Source organism: Camelus bactrianus, chromosome 9 (assembly GCF_048773025.1).
Source record: "Camelus bactrianus isolate YW-2024 breed Bactrian camel chromosome 9, ASM4877302v1, whole genome shotgun sequence".
NCBI lineage: Eukaryota > Metazoa > Chordata > Mammalia > Artiodactyla > Camelidae > Camelus > Camelus bactrianus.
Window position 1 is genome coordinate 57948696 of NC_133547.1, and position 16797 is coordinate 57965492.

The 16797-nt window shown below is 49.8% G+C and overlaps 1 protein-coding gene and 1 non-coding gene across 2 annotated transcripts; one reads left to right on the forward strand and one right to left on the reverse strand.

Annotated features, from left to right (window-relative positions):
- Positions 1-8309: 8309 nt before the first annotated feature.
- TRNAM-CAU (transfer RNA methionine (anticodon CAU)) lies at positions 8310-8382 on the forward strand. The gene has a single exon. It is a non-coding gene; the product is annotated as a tRNA-Met (tRNA).
- Positions 8383-11776: 3394 nt separating this feature from the next.
- TLE7 (TLE family member 7) lies at positions 11777-15703 on the reverse strand. Its single transcript, XM_074371198.1, has 8 exons — positions 15103-15703; positions 14741-14939; positions 14034-14246; positions 13685-13926; positions 13354-13495; positions 13053-13206; positions 12440-12513; positions 11777-12127 (listed from the first exon to the last, which is right to left on the reverse strand). Exons 1-8 carry the CDS (start codon positions 15408-15410, stop codon positions 12023-12025), a joined length of 1437 nt encoding a protein of 478 aa, XP_074227299.1. The 5' UTR covers positions 15411-15703; the 3' UTR covers positions 11777-12022.
- Positions 15704-16797: the final 1094 nt, after the last annotated feature.

A 16797-nucleotide genomic window follows, 5' to 3' on the forward strand; every position in this document is an offset into this window, starting at 1 on the left:
TGTGCAGGGGATTCAGCAAAGCTGAAACCATCCTTTGCCCCAGATGAAAGAGAAATCATCCCAGAGAAGGAAAAAAGGTGCAAAGGAGTCATGCTGAGAGAAATTTCTCTGCAAGTTTAGAGGAAGGAGCAAGTTTTCTCCAGGCTGTTATGGCAAGAGGTGGTGGGAAAGAAAGGGTATGAACCCCATGGGCATCGGTGGTGGCAGGATTTACATGTGTGTGATGGAGTAAGAGCAAAGGCCTGGAGCAGTTGGGCTCAGGATGACTCTGCGAGGCAGGGTACAGAGGAACAGTTCCTACTAGGCAGTTGGGAGCCACTCAAGGTTGGAAGCAGGAAAGGGACATAGTAAAAAGTGCACTTATGTAAATCAACTATAGTTCAATTAAATAAATAAGTAAATAAATGTTTTTTAAATACCCCCCAAAAAGTGTACTTATAAAGATTCCCAGGACAAGGGTTGCCCCAGACTCTCTGCAGTGGCTATGATCAACTTGCACTCCAGCGCAGAAGGTGGGGGCAGCTCTGGCACCACCGCTCCTGCCCCAGGGAGTGAGAGCAGAGCCCAGCTGACCTCAGGCCCCAAGGAGCCTCACGGTGGGAGGCAAGAGGGTTGGTCTTGATGACAAACTCAGGGCTCCAAGGAAAGGTGAGCTGGATGGTGCATGAGGACGGCAGGATATTTACCCTGAATCTGCCACTCAACTACTAAGTGATTGTTTAGAAAACCCCTCTCTTCTCAGCCTCCAAGGCCTCTGATGACCTTCTCAGCCCCTAGTGGACACGAGAGCTTTTACTTTACTGTGCTTGAAGCTATGGGCTTTAGTGTAAGACATCATTGGAGACTGACAGACAGACACATCAAGGCCCTGGAATTGTGCCCTCTGCGCATGCCCGTGCAGCTCCGGCTGCACTGATGCTGGGCCCCAGGCACCTGCGTCTGGCTCAGCTATCTCAGACCCACCCCCAACCTACTGAATCAGAATCTGCATTTTAGCAAGATCTCCAGGGAATGTGTGTGCATACTGAAGTTTGAGAAAAGCTGGTCCTAGTCACCAGAAGGGCCCTTGGGGTGATCCGGGTCCAATGCCAAATCTACAGTTTATAGATGAAGAGACTGAATACAGAGAGACTATTTGCTTAAAGTCACTGGTCAAGCCCTGGGTGGTATGGCACAGACCTCAAGACCCTGACTTCCAGCCCAGTACTCTTTCTCCCATGGCACCCTGCTCCTGTAGCCCAGACCTGGGCCTGGGCACCAGATGGCCATAAGTGGTGGCAGGACTTTGGTGGGGTCTTCGAACTTCAGCACATGTGTGCTGTGGGCATCCCAGAGATGGCTAAGGTACCATCCTCATATATAACTCAAAACAAACATACATGATATCAGCCAAGTATAACCTCTTACCTTGAGTCACGCTGTGGGACCATCTCTAAATCTAGGAAAATAGAGAAGGGAGAAAAATCAGTGTGGACCAATATGTAGCCAGGGACGGCTTCCTTTGGGCTGGGCTTGTGAGAGGGGGTGGGTTAGATTTCAGTGGCTGGTGGAGGGAGGGGCAGCATTTCAGGCCTAAACACCACGACGAATGAAGGGTATTAATAGGGCAGAAAGAGGATCAGTATGACCAGGGCTCCAGGTAAGGGGTGGGCAGCAGTGAGAGATAAAGCTGGAAAGGAGAATGGCTCAGAATATGGACAAAGCAGAGAACTGCTGGGTAGAGCCAATTCAGTCCCTGGGCTGGAGCCATGGAAGGTACTAGAGCCAAGGAGGAGAGAGTCTTAACCTTGGAAAGAGCTTCTGGGGTGTATCAGACAGGGTGCAATGGAGGAAGGGGCGACAGGAACCCTCACCTGGGAGCTCACTGAGGGCATGGCTAGAGGCTCGCTCATCTCCAGGTCACCAGCATTTGGTAGAGCCTTGGCCCTTGGAAAGTCTCCTCCATCAGACCATCTCCATGGGAGGCAACCCGCAGCCCAAGGGCCATTTAAAATTCAAGGTCTAGATCAGAACAGGAAATGTAAGTCATGCTCTTGTGACCTTGAGCCTGTTCCATCACAGAGTGAGGATAACAGAAACGCCCTCATGAGGTTACAGTGAGAATTAACTGTGATAAGACACGTCCCATACTTGGCAACCAGCTGGTGCTCGATATCACGATGACTCCATTCCACTTCTTAACGCCTGCTGTCCCCAGGGCCTCAGTGAGTCAGCACCAGCTGGGTATCCTCTATAGCCCTTTGAGCTGCTCCTTCCAACTCTCCTCATCCCCTGATTAATGGTAGCATCTGTTGAGTACTGTACTCCTATTAAAACTCTTTATATGAACTCAATGAATCCTGCTAATGTTTTGAGATATGTTCTACTGGTTCCCTGATTTAAAGGTGGGAACACTCAATAACAGAGCTCCTGCATGCACACAAAAAGGGTGTGAATTGGGTTGCTGGATCGAGCAGCCCTCCCCTCACTGTGCTTTTATGTGGCCTCCAAGTGAGATGGCCCAGGACCTCCCCCCCCATGACCCTCCAGCTACACATTCTCCCTCCATATCTCCTCCTCTGACAGTTGTAGGAGTCAGTCTCAATTTTTTGTTTTCAGCCTTCATCTTCTTGGATGGACAGGCCCACATTTCTAGAGGCCAGTGGGATAGAGTATCCACCCACATGGATGTCTGTCTTCCTCTGAAACCCAACCAGCCCCAAGTTCCCAGCCCCTTCCTCTAGCCTGAGCCTGGGCAGCTCATGCCAGGTACATCCTAAATTCATTCTATCCAGAAGGGTGCCCCGGTTGGTCTCATCCCTGGTATGGGGTCCTGGAGAGCATAAATCTGTCCTCAGGTGCCTCTCACAGACCCAAACACAGTCCATTCAGGACTCACCTATCTCTCAAACCAGTGTCCCCTCCCAGCTCATAACACTGTATCCTTCATCGGGCCCTCGAAGATCTGAAACTTTCCCCTGGACCATCCCTCTCCAGAAGCCCTCTCATTCCCTCAACGGTCCTCTCTGCTCAGAACTGCCTCCCAACTGCCTTAGACTGTTCCCTCCCCCCACATTCCAACAGACCAACTGCTCCCTGCCCTTCTGCAAGTTCAGGTCAAATGCAAGCCCCCTTGAGTCTTGACCACACGCTGGCCCCAATGCGAGTTAGTTCCCAGTGTGTATCCTACCCAATGAACCAAAAACTCCTTGGGGGCAGGAACCGTGTCTTTTTATTTTTTGTCCCCATGACACTGGTCACAGTAACTAGCACACAAAACTGTCAATATACATACTTTGACTAAAAGAATTTGAGGATTTTGCTAAAGCAGAAAGTGTGTGATTCCTCAGGAGCATTTGATTTTTTTAATTAACAACGTGGAAGTTATACATATTCCTGACATAGAAACTTATCAGACTGCCCAAGTCATTCTGCCCCCTCGCTGGGCACACCTGCAGATTCATTTGTTTATTCTGTTTTCACCCACTGACTTGTGTTGACTATCCATTCAAATACCTCTTGAGCTAATGAATGAAGGAGATGTTAATGGTCACCTGATCCAGGAGAATTTACACCTGAATACTGGGAAGACCCAGGAAGTTGTTAAAAGTACAATCCCCCAGCCCATTTCTAAAATTTACTGAATCAGAATCTCTGAAGGCAGGCCTGAGGGCTTCCTCTTTTATTCATTTGTTTTTTACTTTTAATTTTTCCTTTTAAAGTAATTTTCAGACTTATAAAACAGTTTGGAAATAATAAAGTTCCTATATACCTTTCACCCAGCTTTCCCAAACATTAACACTTACATAACCATAAAGCAATGATCAAAACCAGAAAATTTACTGATAACTGATAACTGAAAACTGATAACTCATCTACAGACCTTACTCAAATTTAGCCAGTTGCCCACTGATGTCCTTTCCATGTCCCAGAAGTCAATTAGAGAGGCTTTACAGTTTGTTTTAATGTCGGGTAGAGCTACCACCACCACCATCCCCAGCCCCACTCTTTTGATTCAATGTTTCCCTGGATATTCTAGCAGGTTTATTTTCCATACGAACTTTAATATCAACAAACCATGTTCCTGGCTGGTTTAGCTCTGTCCCACCATGAGATGCCAGAAACCTTACCATGAGATGCCAGAAACCTTTCTCTTCTAGAGAGCTGGATGTCATGGGCCACCTGTCATTTCCACAATTTCCATAACCACACCAAGATGAAGATGCCCCATGTCCCATGCCACCATGTCATCTGGGAGGACCTTCTGTTCCCCACCCTACCCTTCCACCTATGGTTCCCCTTAGACCTACTGAGAGAATACAATCTGTGCTCTCCCCAAGTAAGAGCTCCCTTTTGCCCAGGAGAGTACATGCAGACAACAATCTGACGCTTGGAGTTTAAAAAACTCTTCGACCACTATAAAGGCCACTATCGAATCTGTTTCCTCCTAAAGATTCACCTTTTTAGTTTAACTCCTATAGCTCTGTAAGTATAAATGACTTAGAAAGTTAATTTCTAAGTGTGGTAAATTTTACATTGTAAGTAAATCCTTTTCTGTGGATGATTAGCAGGAGTCTCTCAGTTATTCCAACGTGCAGCCAGGTGTGGGAACAAGGGGAATATAATAGGCAGGACTGGGATCTGGCACCTCCGGGAGCTGCTCCTACTCCCCAGCAGGGGCCTTTGAGAACAGCTGGACCAAACACACCAGGCAGTGAATGGGGAGGCTCAGCCAGGCCGGGGCAGGGCTGGGGGCGGGGAGCGGGGGGCGGGGGGTCTTCCTGCTCAGAGTGGTCAAACCATCCAGTGATGAGTACCAGTCACCACAGCTGCCGTCCCAAGCTAGACATATTCTTCACACTCTCGAATTATACCTCGGTTCGACCTTCCAGCAGTCCAGTGGAGTAAATTCAGGTTTGATCACCATTTCACAGGAACAGAGAGATTAAGACAACCAGTCATGGCAGACCTGCGGTGAGCAGGGGCATCTCACTCCAGCGGCCATGCACCAGCATCGCCAAGACCCTGGATTCTAAGAGCGCTGTGAGAGGTAGAAAGCACAGCACTACGTCCCCACTCTCTACATTGCACGGCCATAGCCCAGGGTGAATTTACGGGATGCTGGTATCCTAGAATGGGCTGGAAGGGATTGATCCTATCATTTAGTAGAGAAGAAATAAACCCAGAAAGGGAAGAGACTTTCTCAGGATCGCACAGCCAGTCAGCGTCAAAGAGGAGGTCAGAGTCCAGGCAGGGCTCTTTTGCATCCACCTCAATGCATTTGGGAGTTAGAGGCAATACAAGACTGCCCTCTGGTGGAATGGCTGGAAAACTGCAGGCGTCCCTGTCCTGAGACTCTGGGCAGCTTTACTCCGCATTATGATGGATTTCATGACCCTGTCCCTCCCTGGGAGTTTCTCCTTCCTTACCAGTGCCCCTGCAGAATCCTCAGGACTCTATTGATGAAGTCACATCAGGGGTCCTGCATACACAAAGTGGTTTTTCCTCTCACTGCGTCCTTGAAATCACTGACTCAAGAAACACCTAGATAGAAATGGCTTTCATGTAGGAGGCACTGGGATGGGTGTGTGGGGACAGAACCTGAGATGATCCTGTCTGTCCCCACAGAGGTCATGACATGTTGGGTGTCTCAGACACAATCTGTGGTGAACAGAGAGCTGGAATGGGACGGGGAAGAACAGAATGCCAACTAAAGAATTAAGAGAGGGACTTGTGGGCATCACATCTGAGCCAAGTGTGAAGAGGAAAGGATTTCAGTAATGAAGAGGATGGTATGAAATTCCCAGGGAAAGAGAGAAGACAGGGCCAGGGCCTCCCCTCATGTTCCCTGGTGCCTGCTCTTCCCCTCAGCCCTTCACCCACTGGCCACCAAAGTCCTGGGGTAGCGGGGTCTCCAATGTCCGACTCCTTACAATGCCTGACTCCTTACAATGCCCCTCCCCAGCTGCAGCTGCCTCTTCTCACAGGTCTGCCCCTCTGTGGCCTTGGCCATGTCTCCTGCACTCACTCCAGCTCCACCCTGACCCTCAGATCTCTGAGTCCTTTGTAGGCCGGTCTACAGAGAGATCTCCAAGGTAATCAATCAGTAAGCTAAAATTAGTTCCTGTGTACCTGCTGCAGAGGATCCAGAAAGTTAAACCAACCTCTGCCCCAAAGAAAAAGAAATCATCTAGGGTATGAGTAAGGGTGCGAGGAAGTGATGGAGAGAGAAACATTCTCTGCTAGTTCAGGGCTGCTGCACCAAAGGGGCTCTGTGGATTGCTGACATCGGATTAGGGTGCATGGATAGGTGGGAGGAAGGCAGGAGCAGAGGCTGGGAGGCAGGGAGCCTCTGGAATGGTCTGCAGGACAGCGCAGAGCCTGACTCATCCGACGGGAGGCTGAGGGTTGGCCTTACCGGCGCAGAGCGCTGAGGAACATTTCTCCAAAGGCAGTGAGGAGCCACTCTCAAGACTGGGTGCTTGGACACCTTGAAAAGTGTGTTTAAAAGACTCCTGGAACAAATTGTGTCCTTCACACTGCAGCTTCTCGGGGTGGGGAGTGGTGGGTGGAGGGGGCTCTGGCTACACAGCTCTCCTGGCCTCTGGGAACCTGAACTGCCAGGGGGAGCCACCTGTCTCGCAGCCAGCTTCTTCCAGTTCTTGGGACGGAATTTGTGCCTCCCCAGGATGACCTGGAGGGGCAGCCACAAGGTCAAGGCTGGGTACTGGCTGAGGGAGAACAGAAGCCAAGCCCTGACTCTGCTCAATGCACAGGCCCACACCAGCAGTGAGTCGGGCAGGAGATGGCAGCAGACAGTGAGGGTGCCATCCAGAAAACTCCCCTGACCATCCCGCTGAATGTGGTGTTCCCAGGGGTGGCTCAGATCCTGTCCCTGGGTCACAGAGCACCCAGTCAAGGGAAGAGAGGAGTGACACATAGGGAACAATGGAGAACAACCCAGAACCTCAGGATGCGCCACATTGACTAAGAGCCCTCGGAAATCAGAGCAGGAAGAGGAAATTAGCGTGAACAGTTGTCCAAGAGATGACCTATGACCTGAGCCCTGTGACCAATTCAGCACCAATTCTCCGAAGAGGGCCAGTGAGGGAAGGAGCTAGACCCACCAGATATGAAAATATATTGTTCCCCTGGTGAAAACAAGAATTCTGCAAGGACTGAGAGAAAGAATAAGCTACCCAATCCAAGAATAACCGTTGGGTAAATGGGATGGGGCAACGCTTCCCTCTTTGGTAGCCATCCCCTTCTGGGCACTGGCAGCAGAAATTTCCCTGAGGTAACAAGGAAGGAGTGCTTTTTAAAGGTGTTTATATGTTCTGTCCATCCAACCATCCATCCATTCACCTCTACAACCTGCATTCTTATAACAATAAAATTTAAAACCCTGCCCAGAGGGAGCGCTGCTACTCTCCTGCCCTTCAAAACACGATGCCCTGTGTGTAATGAGGAAGCAAAATACTTGAAAGAGAAAACAACCACAAAGTTTAATAAGCGAATAAGCTGTCAAGTCCAAGGCAACCATAGTTTCTCCCTCCGTTTTCCAACTAAATTCACATCCAAGAGTCTTCTGGAATCTTCTCTCTTTTCTCCCACCTCAGCCCACCCCCCATCCAGCATCAGGCCTGGAGATTTAACGTCGCAAACTTCTCTGCGCGCCCCTCTCCCGTCCCGCCCCTGCGCGCGCCCGCCCCAGAGCCCCTCCCAGCCCTCAGCGGCACCCCGACACCTACCTGCAGCTGGTGTCGCCCCCTCTGGCTTTCGTCCACCCGGACACTCGCCGTTTGTCATCTCCCGCGCTCTCAAGCGACGGTAACCGTCAGGATCGACGACCTCAACTTGGTCGGCCGCTTGTACCACCTCCGTGCGCTTCGCATCCTCGGCCGCCCGGCCTCTTGCCAAAGCCAAAGCTTGCTCTCTGGGTGCCCGAGCCAGTGCGCGGGCGGGGTCACCCCTTGGAGCCCCGGCCCCAGGCAGGCCCTCCCGAGTGTCAGCCCCGCCTACTCCTGCTCAACCTGCAGAACCCCACGGGCCGCGCCTCTTCTCCCTCCTTCCCCAACCCCAGGGTGCGCGGCTGCCCGCGCCTACCTCCTCCTTGGGACCCGCTGCGCTCCCGTTAGGCTCTGGCTGCGGGGCGTGGGCCACCCTCCCTCCGCAACACGGCTCCTCTCCCGGAAGAGCGGCCCTCCTTCCCCACGTGTCCTGGGACCCGCCCTGCGGCTGCTGGGAGACACCGACGCTTGGGATGCGGCTCGGCGGGAGAAAGGGGCCGCAGGCACTTTCTTTAGTGACAAAGAAAAGTGTTAGCTAGTGCCCTCTTAGCGCAGTGGGCAGCGCGTCAGTCTCATAATCTGAAGGTCCTGAGTTCGAGCCTCAGAGAGGGCACGATATTTTGCTGTGCTACCGCGTAGCATTTCACAGAAAGAAGCGTTCTTGAGTGGAGCTTAGACTGACCCCGCAGGGGCCCGGCAGGTGGAGGGATGCCCACGCAGACCATTCACTGCAAGCCACAGCCACGAGGAACGATTGTTGTCCCCTTTCCAGTAATAATAAGATAAAACCCTGTAAAAGTGGAAACACACAACATTGGCGCGACTGAGGGGAAATAGACACAGAGCTGCTGAGGGGTTCAATTTGCAACATCTGTGAAAAATAATCTTCCAGTCCACTTCCGATCTCCTTTTTCCCCAATTCCCTCTACTCGGAGAAAGGCCCTGTCTCTGCGTTCTTCTGGGGCTGTCTCGGAGACTATCTTCGCTCTGGTTCAGACCCGGCTTTCAAGAGCAGGGAAGACCTGGACAGTCAGTGACGGTCTCCCACGTGGCCTGGGAGACCAAGGTGAGGCGTGGCACTGATGACCTAGCAATGGCCAAGCTGTAACTATAGCTTTAGCTGAATCCTATAATTTTTGATTATTCAGTTTACAGTAAGCTCTTTGTGACTTAGTCTCTATTAAATATTTAGACGTATGTTTCTAGATGTCGAAAATAAGGAAATTTCTATTTTTCTTTTTATTATTTATCTCTATCTTAATTGCATTATGGTCATAGAATATATTCTGTAAGAATTAAATACTCTGACATTTATGGCTCAGTTTTTGGTCAAGTTTTGTATTTTTTTGTTCTTATTACCTAGCTTTATTTATATTAGATTAATATCAAATTAAGTATACTTTTAATAATGAGTTAATAAAATTATATTAATTATAAATATAAGTAATAAAATTAATGTCATTATATATTATTATACTTTATTATTCCAGTATTTTTCCTTTATTATTTGGAAGCTATACCCTCATTTAATATTCTTTTAGTAATTAACCTAGAAATTACAACACTACTCATTGACTTATCAAGACTACTGTTAGTTAGGACTTTTACCTTCTTTGCAAAAAAAAAAAAATTTACAATTCTTTTACTTTATCATTTCCAATTATTACCCTCCCAACTTACTTGCCTTTGTTTTCAATTCTCTTTTTGAATTGCTGGATCATACAGTAGCTCTGTGTTTATCATTTTGAAGAGTTACTACACTGTTCTTCCAAGTGACTGCAATGTGTTTTACCATCCCACTAGCAAGGTATGGGGGTTTCAATTTCTCCATATCCTCAACATTTATTATTGTCTGTCCTTTTTATTCCAGCCATCCCGGCACACGTGAAGTGATATCTCACTGTGGGTTTGGTTTGCGTTTCCCTGATGATATTGAGCATCCTTTCCTGTGCGTATTGCCATTTGTACACCTTCTTTATAGAAATGTCTGTTCAAATCCTTTGCCCTTTTAAAAAAAGGTTTACTTGTCTTTTATTGTTGAGTTGTAAGACTTCTTTACATGCTGGATATAAGTCCCTTACTGGAAACATTTGCAAATGTTTTCTCCCCTTTGGTGGGTTGTCTGTTCACTTTCTTGATGGTTTCTTTTGTAACACTCATTTTTAATTTTGATGAACTTTGTTTTTAAAGAAATAAACATGATAGAGTCGAAGCTCCCTTTTTATCCCTCTATGTCCAATTTCTCTACCTCCCTCCCCAAAGGTTACCACTATTCTGAATTTGATCTTTACAGTTCCCTGCCTTTTTAAAATTGTCTATGATATATGTAACATAAAATTTATCATCTTAAACATTTTACAGTGTACAGGTCAATGGCATTAAGCACATCCCCATTATTGCACAACCATCACCACCACCTGTCTCCAAAATTTCTTTCTTCTTGCAAAACTGAAACTCTGTAGCCATTAGGCAATAACCTCCCATATCCCCCTCCCCGCAGCTCCTGTCACCACCATTCTACTGTCTGTCTCTATGAATGACCTAAGTACCTCATGAGTGGAACCATACATTATTGTCCATGTCTTATTTCACTCTGCATGTCTTCAAGGTACATCCATACTGTACCATATGTCAGAATTTCCTTCCTTTCAAAGGCTAAATAATATTCCATTATATATAACAAAATTGCATTTTATTTTATCTACTCATCCATTGATGGACACTTGTTATAGAGACACTTGGAGGCTGTTTGTTACTACAGCCCAATAGGATAGATCTACTGTTGGTCTCCACCCTCGGTATCATATTTTTAAACAGATTCTAAATAAATGTATTATTTAGAGGCTCATTGGCCACAGCAGGACTCAGCAAACTACAGCCAGCAGACCAAATCTGGCCCACTTCCTGTTTTTATTAAGTTTTATTGGCACACAGTCACATTCATTTATCTGTTGTCTATGGCTGTTTTCATGCTACAACAGCAGAGGTGAATAATTGGGACAAAGAGCATAGGACAAGGCCTAAAATATTTACTATCTGGTCCTTTAAGTACAAGTTGGCTATTTCTAGAGCTATAGTTATAGACTCCAAAAAATGTAACAATTCAAATATAAGTTTATTTCTCTTCCATGAAATAATCCAGAGTTGGCAGTTTTTCTCCACGTTTGATTTGTGGACACAGGAGGCTCCCACCTCATTGTTTTGCAATCCCCTAAGGCCTCCATATCATTGGCTGGAGCTGGTAGAAGGGGACAGAGAACCTGGAGGGGACCCCTACTCCATTAGCCTTGGCCCAGAAATGAGACATGTGCTTCACTCGTAACCCATCGGCAAGAAAAAAGGTACCCAACAGGATCTCGATGCAGAGGATGGTACACTTGGTCCCTGGCTTTGTGCCTCCTCTGGGTAACTTCAAACTACAGACTTTAGCAGGCAGCTGGCTGTCTAAGCCATGCCAACACCAAGCAATGAGGAGGCAGGATGGAAGATTAGAAAGCAGATCTGTACACCTTGATTCCGGGAGCTGGGGCTGTGTTGGCCTGGCGAAGGCCAGACAAAATATTATACCCTCAAACAGGAGGTCATTGCCCTGAAACAGAGACAGGCAGATTTTGACTCTTACCAAATGCCAGAATTAGGATCAGGACTTTGAAAGACTCAGACAAAGCGAGGTTTCATCAAGTAGGAAGCTAAAAGGTGAGCTCTCCCTGAGATATGGTTAGGCCAGCTCAAGGAGTCTTCACCTGCGTCAAGAGGTGATTGTATCAGTCTACCAACACCTGATACAATCTTACAGTTCATACATGTACGTATTTTGCTTATCAAACTTTCTTAAGATTTCAAGAATTCCCTGGCCCCCCAAAAAGTTATAAACAAAACTAAGTCTGGTCTAAAATTCCTTCCCCACCCTGGAATTTGCTGAATGGAGGCATAAGCAATCCATCACAATGAGTTTGTTATTGGAAATAAATGACCATCTATCCCAGCCATTTCAGGTTTTGCTTTTCTATTTTATTAATTACAAAATCCAGAAGTCAGTAGTAGAAAAATAACAAAGGAAAAATTCCTAAGCCATATAATAAAAACCTGGGAGGGCAGGCTAGGTGTGGGCTGGGTGGGAAGGGGAGGACAGATGACTGGCCAGGGAGAAGGTAGAGGCGTGGGAGGTACTGAAGTTACCCAGAGCCCTGGGGTCAACCTCTCAGCCCACTGGCCTTCTCTGGGTCTTCATTGTGGACCATGGCTCACAACCTTCAATACAAGAGCTGGTAAACTGTGGCACTGTTCTTAGAGCCGGTGACCAGATACTGGTTGTCAGAAGACACATCACAACACAGGATGTCTGTAGACTCCTCTGCCTGGAAGGAAAGAGGCCACAAGAGGGACGACATGCAGGGGCCAGGCTTGGGCCAGGGATTCACACTTCAGGTGAGGCTGTTTCAAGGCTCCCTATAGTCATGAGGCTCGGCTGGACCCCTGGCCAGGTTCAGGGCTCTAGGTGGAGCCCAGGGGTTCACAGGACCTTGAGTCCTCCTTCCCCTCTGACATATCCACTGGCCCTGGATGCTATTTCAGAGGTAGTTTCTAGCACTATCTCTGGGGCCCCACCAAATGGGGACCAGGGCTGTGAGCCCCAAGTGCCTGGGTTGGTGCAGCCCTCCATCCAGTACCTGAAACAACCTCTGCAGAGAAGGTGCAGCAAGGCAGTGGATCGACTCATCCTGGGTGGTCACAAAATAGCTTCCTGGTGAAGGGAAGACAAATGGAGGGATCAGAGACCCACCTGCATTCTAGTCCCAGCTCGGCTCCCACCAGACTAGGGCAAGCGTCACTCTTTCTCTGCCTCAGGTTCCCCATCTCTAAAACTCAGAGACATGGCCCAAACCACTCCTTCATCTGCCCACACCCTCCCGCCAGGCCCGGGATCACGTTAAGGGTCACTAAACAGGGCAATCATATGGGGCTTCAGGCCTCTTCTGTCTCCTGTGTGTTTGGGCTGTGGTTCCATGTAGGAAGCTACTGTTATCGGCAGAGCCAGAAACAGAGAGGGAGGGCAGCAGAGAAAGAAGGGAGGGAGGGAGCCAGGCTGGCAGGGGGTAAACAGCGGGACCGGGAGGAGGCTGATGTGGGGCATGTGGGGCGAGGGCAGAGGGAAGGTGGGCCCCTGGCCACTGCTGGGGCCTGAGAAGAGGGAGTTAAGAGTCTGAAATAAGACTCTCCAGGTGAGTAGATACCTTGCAGGGGGACAGGACACCCAGAGGTGTCGCCTGCCTGCTCACTCACCACAGGAGGCAAACTTGAGATTGTGGTGGTGGATGTATTTGTGTAACACAGCTTTAAACTTCTCCTTCCGGTGCGTGTGCAGGATTATGATGTCACTCATTCGCAAGCCCACTAACAACCACTCCTCACTGGGGTCATGTGTGATGCTGAGGATCTGTTTGGAAGGAGGTCTGCAGTCAGCACTCAAGGTGCCAGTGCCAGCGCTTGTCCCACCTCTTCCAAGACGGACCCCGCTCCCGCGGGCACCCACAACTCCTGGTCCCCGGGGCTGCACGCAGCCCGGCGGGGGCCATCCAGGCACCTCATGCTGTAAATCATGTTGCTGCAGCCGCTGGTAGCTCCTCAGGTCCCAGGAATACAGGCTGGTGTCTTCACCTCCCGTCCAGAACTTATTGCCCGTGATGTCCACACATCGGGACCCATAGATGGGGACTTCATGCTTCCTGGAGGGAAAACTCAGAAGTTCGTGCGTTGGCTGGACCCCCATAAGTTGGGGGCCCAGGAAGCTCCTAGATACGTGGCTCAGATACGTTCTCCACGTTGACTCACCTAGTCCTACTGCTCAGAGGTGAGGTCGGGAAGGGGACACACACTTTGCCAAAGCCTCAGCGTCAAGCCCTCCCCCATCGTACCTGATCAAGATTTGGTTCTGCAAATCCCAGATCTCAACAAATCCTTTGAAACAAGCCAAGCAGATCTGGGCATTGGAGGAGATGGCCAGGGAATAGCACATGGGGCCCGTGGAGGCCAGCTGTGCCCTGATGCGAGGGGTGGGTGCTAGGTCCCACAGAGTCAGGGTCTGGGACAGACCCCCCGTGATCAACCTCTGCTCATCTGGGAACAGCTTGCAGGTGAGGACACAGTTCTGATGGTCCTGTAGGAACAGTTTACATTCTCATATCACCTTCTGGAAGCACGGGCTCTGAGTGTCAGGACAGAGGTCATGTCTGGGCTCCCCCAGTCTTCCTGATGACCCCTCACCTGGAGGTTGAGCTGGGCCTGGGGGGCCTGGTCCCAGGCGTGCAGGGCACTCTCATTCCACACTCTGATGTAGCCATGGCCGCACGTGTACACATGGTGAGTAGAGCCGCTGACGGCCACAGCATAGACTTTCTTTCCGTGGCGGAGTTTGCCAACCTTCCAGGACCCACGTGGAGTCCTCTGCCTGACCACTGCTTCGTCTGGAACGGGAGGCTGGGTGGCCAGGAGAGGGTCATAGCTTTGACCTGCCTTTACCCACAGCGGGGACAGCCTGCCCTGCCCTCTGACACAATTCCTAAGCCTTCATCCGACAGCTCCTCTCTGACCCCAGGCAGAGAACTTGTCCTCATCTGGAGTCCCCATACCATTGACCCCCTCTGCACGAGCCCAGGTTTCCCTCCTTGGTAACAGGACACATTCTGAGATAATTCTGAGCACCAGCCATGAGAGGAGGGCCCAGCTCAGAGTCCCCTAGGATGGAACTATGGAAGTGACATTGTGAGCTGAAGCCCCACACTTGGTGATGGGAGAAGGGCAGCCCAGGTCAAAAGAAGCAGGGAGTCTCGTGCACCTACCACCTGTGGGAGAGAGAGTGGGGATGTGGACACACCGCACGCCCTCATCTTCTTCCTACTAGCTTCTTGCTTGGTGGGTAACAAGAAGGGAAAGATGTCAAATTTAAAAAAAAAAAAAAAAAAAAGACTTACAATTGCTCTGAGCAATGACCGGACTTCTTCACTGGGAGGAGGTGAAGAACAAAGCTGAGCTGCAGGGAGAGACCAGCAGAGAGGGTGTCTGGCAGCAGCAGCATCACAGGATCCAGGGAGAAGGCTGCCCTCCTGACCCAAGATCTCATTCCTGGTCCCCCATCCGAGGCCCAGCCTTGGGTTACACCAAGCCTGCCCACATCATCCCAGCTGGGACTTACCAAACCCGAGTCCTGGTGGGGAGCTGTGACACATGGAGGAGACAGGGAGGAGACACGGCATGAGATGGAGAGCTCCTGCTGGGATTCCTTGCCCCAGGCCATTCCCAACCCCCCTCCAAGTCTTGTTCAGGTGAGACCTACCTGGGGCCAGGCTCTGCTTCTTCTGATTCCACCTTAGAGAACCAAGGGACCTGCAGCTCAGATCTGTCAAGGGCCTGGGGGACCCACTGCTGTGGACTCACACAGCTCACCTCCTGAAAAACTGGCCCACATTGTGCCAGGGAGCCAGGGAGCTGCTGCAGGGGACCACACGCCTCATCCAGCTGAGATTGTGTGTGATGTTCATGCTGAGAGGAAATGCCAGGGCTTTCTGGCACACTCCCCCTCTCCTCCGGGTCATCATAAATTGTGAGTATACTGAACGAGGCCTCTTCCTTCTCTTCACTCATGTCCGTCGACTGGCAAAGTGCCTGAGCCACCTGGTTCTAGGGCTTGAGATCACACTCACCCCCTGGGTTCCCAATATGTCCCGATCCCTGTAGCAAGAGAGGGAACAGGTGCCAACGTGCAGATGCGCTGTTCAAGTCTATTGAGAAGGCTCAGAGAACACCCCTCTTGCGGAGAGGATTCAAAAGTGGTGACCGACTAACTTCTGATACTACATGTTGGCAGTGATGGTATTAAGGGTGAAATTCCACACAGGCATCTTGAGATGTTAGGACCAGGTGTTATGTTTTTCATTCTAGACATGCGGACTGCATTTCCTGTCCTCTAAAATCAAACTCACCCTTTCATCTGACTGGATACTTTTCAAACGAGGGCTCATCCCCCGTGTGAATGAAACGTGAGGCCACAGGAAACTCCACACACATCTCAGGGTCTCTCTCCCCCTGGAGGGGACAGTGTGGGAAAACTCAATGGTCATGCAAAAAAGACATTCCATTTGGATGGGGCAAGGCTGCAGAATGATGAAGAGATTGGCTGGTGGGGATTTCATCTTTCCTATCTTCAGGGATAATTCTGAGAACTGTATGGAATCACATGTGCAGAATACTCCAAGTCAGATAAGGACAGTGACAAACACTCAATGCATGGCAGACTGTGTTTATCTGTGGACTATGGCAGGGACCAGAGCTTTGAGGATTTAGGGCAGACCCAAATGTCTTCCTTCAGGAAGCTTCCATCACAGGCTGCCCAATAGCTAGCCCCAGGATCCCTGGGGAGACCCACTGTGCCATTGGCAAGACATATCAGAAGCCTCAGGGACAAGAGGGCAGATAGCGCTGGGGAGGGGACCTTCCAACTGGAACCAAGACCTTGACGACCAGGCTCAATCCTTGGCTCTCACACACCCCTCTCCACGAATGCTCAGCAGTCACCCTGGGGCCCCCAGGCTGCCTGCCCTTGGGAAGATGTGGGGACAGCATATGGCCAGACTCCACTACTTTTTTGACACTTGTAGGTCTCATGGTGTCTGTGGTCCTGAACTTTACCTAGCTTGTCCTATGTCATCTGCAAAGTTGTGTGGGCTGCGTTTTACAGGTTTTAATAACTGAAGCTCAGACTGAGTGAGAAAGCAGCTAGAAAGCACTGAGAAGAGGTTCAAATCCTGCCCTGCCTGGCTCTTAACAGCCTCCTTTCCTACCTCCCCATCAGAGGAAGGGAGGCAACATCCACTGCAGTTACAAATGCAGCCAGTGACCCTTTGAGCCAGCACTCTCACTTTTAGGACTTTATCCTAAAGGTGCCCCTGAATGTAAGGCATATTATCTCTGTCTAAACTGAAGCATCACAGCTTTGCTTGGTAGCAGATGACTGGACAAACCCAAAATCCAT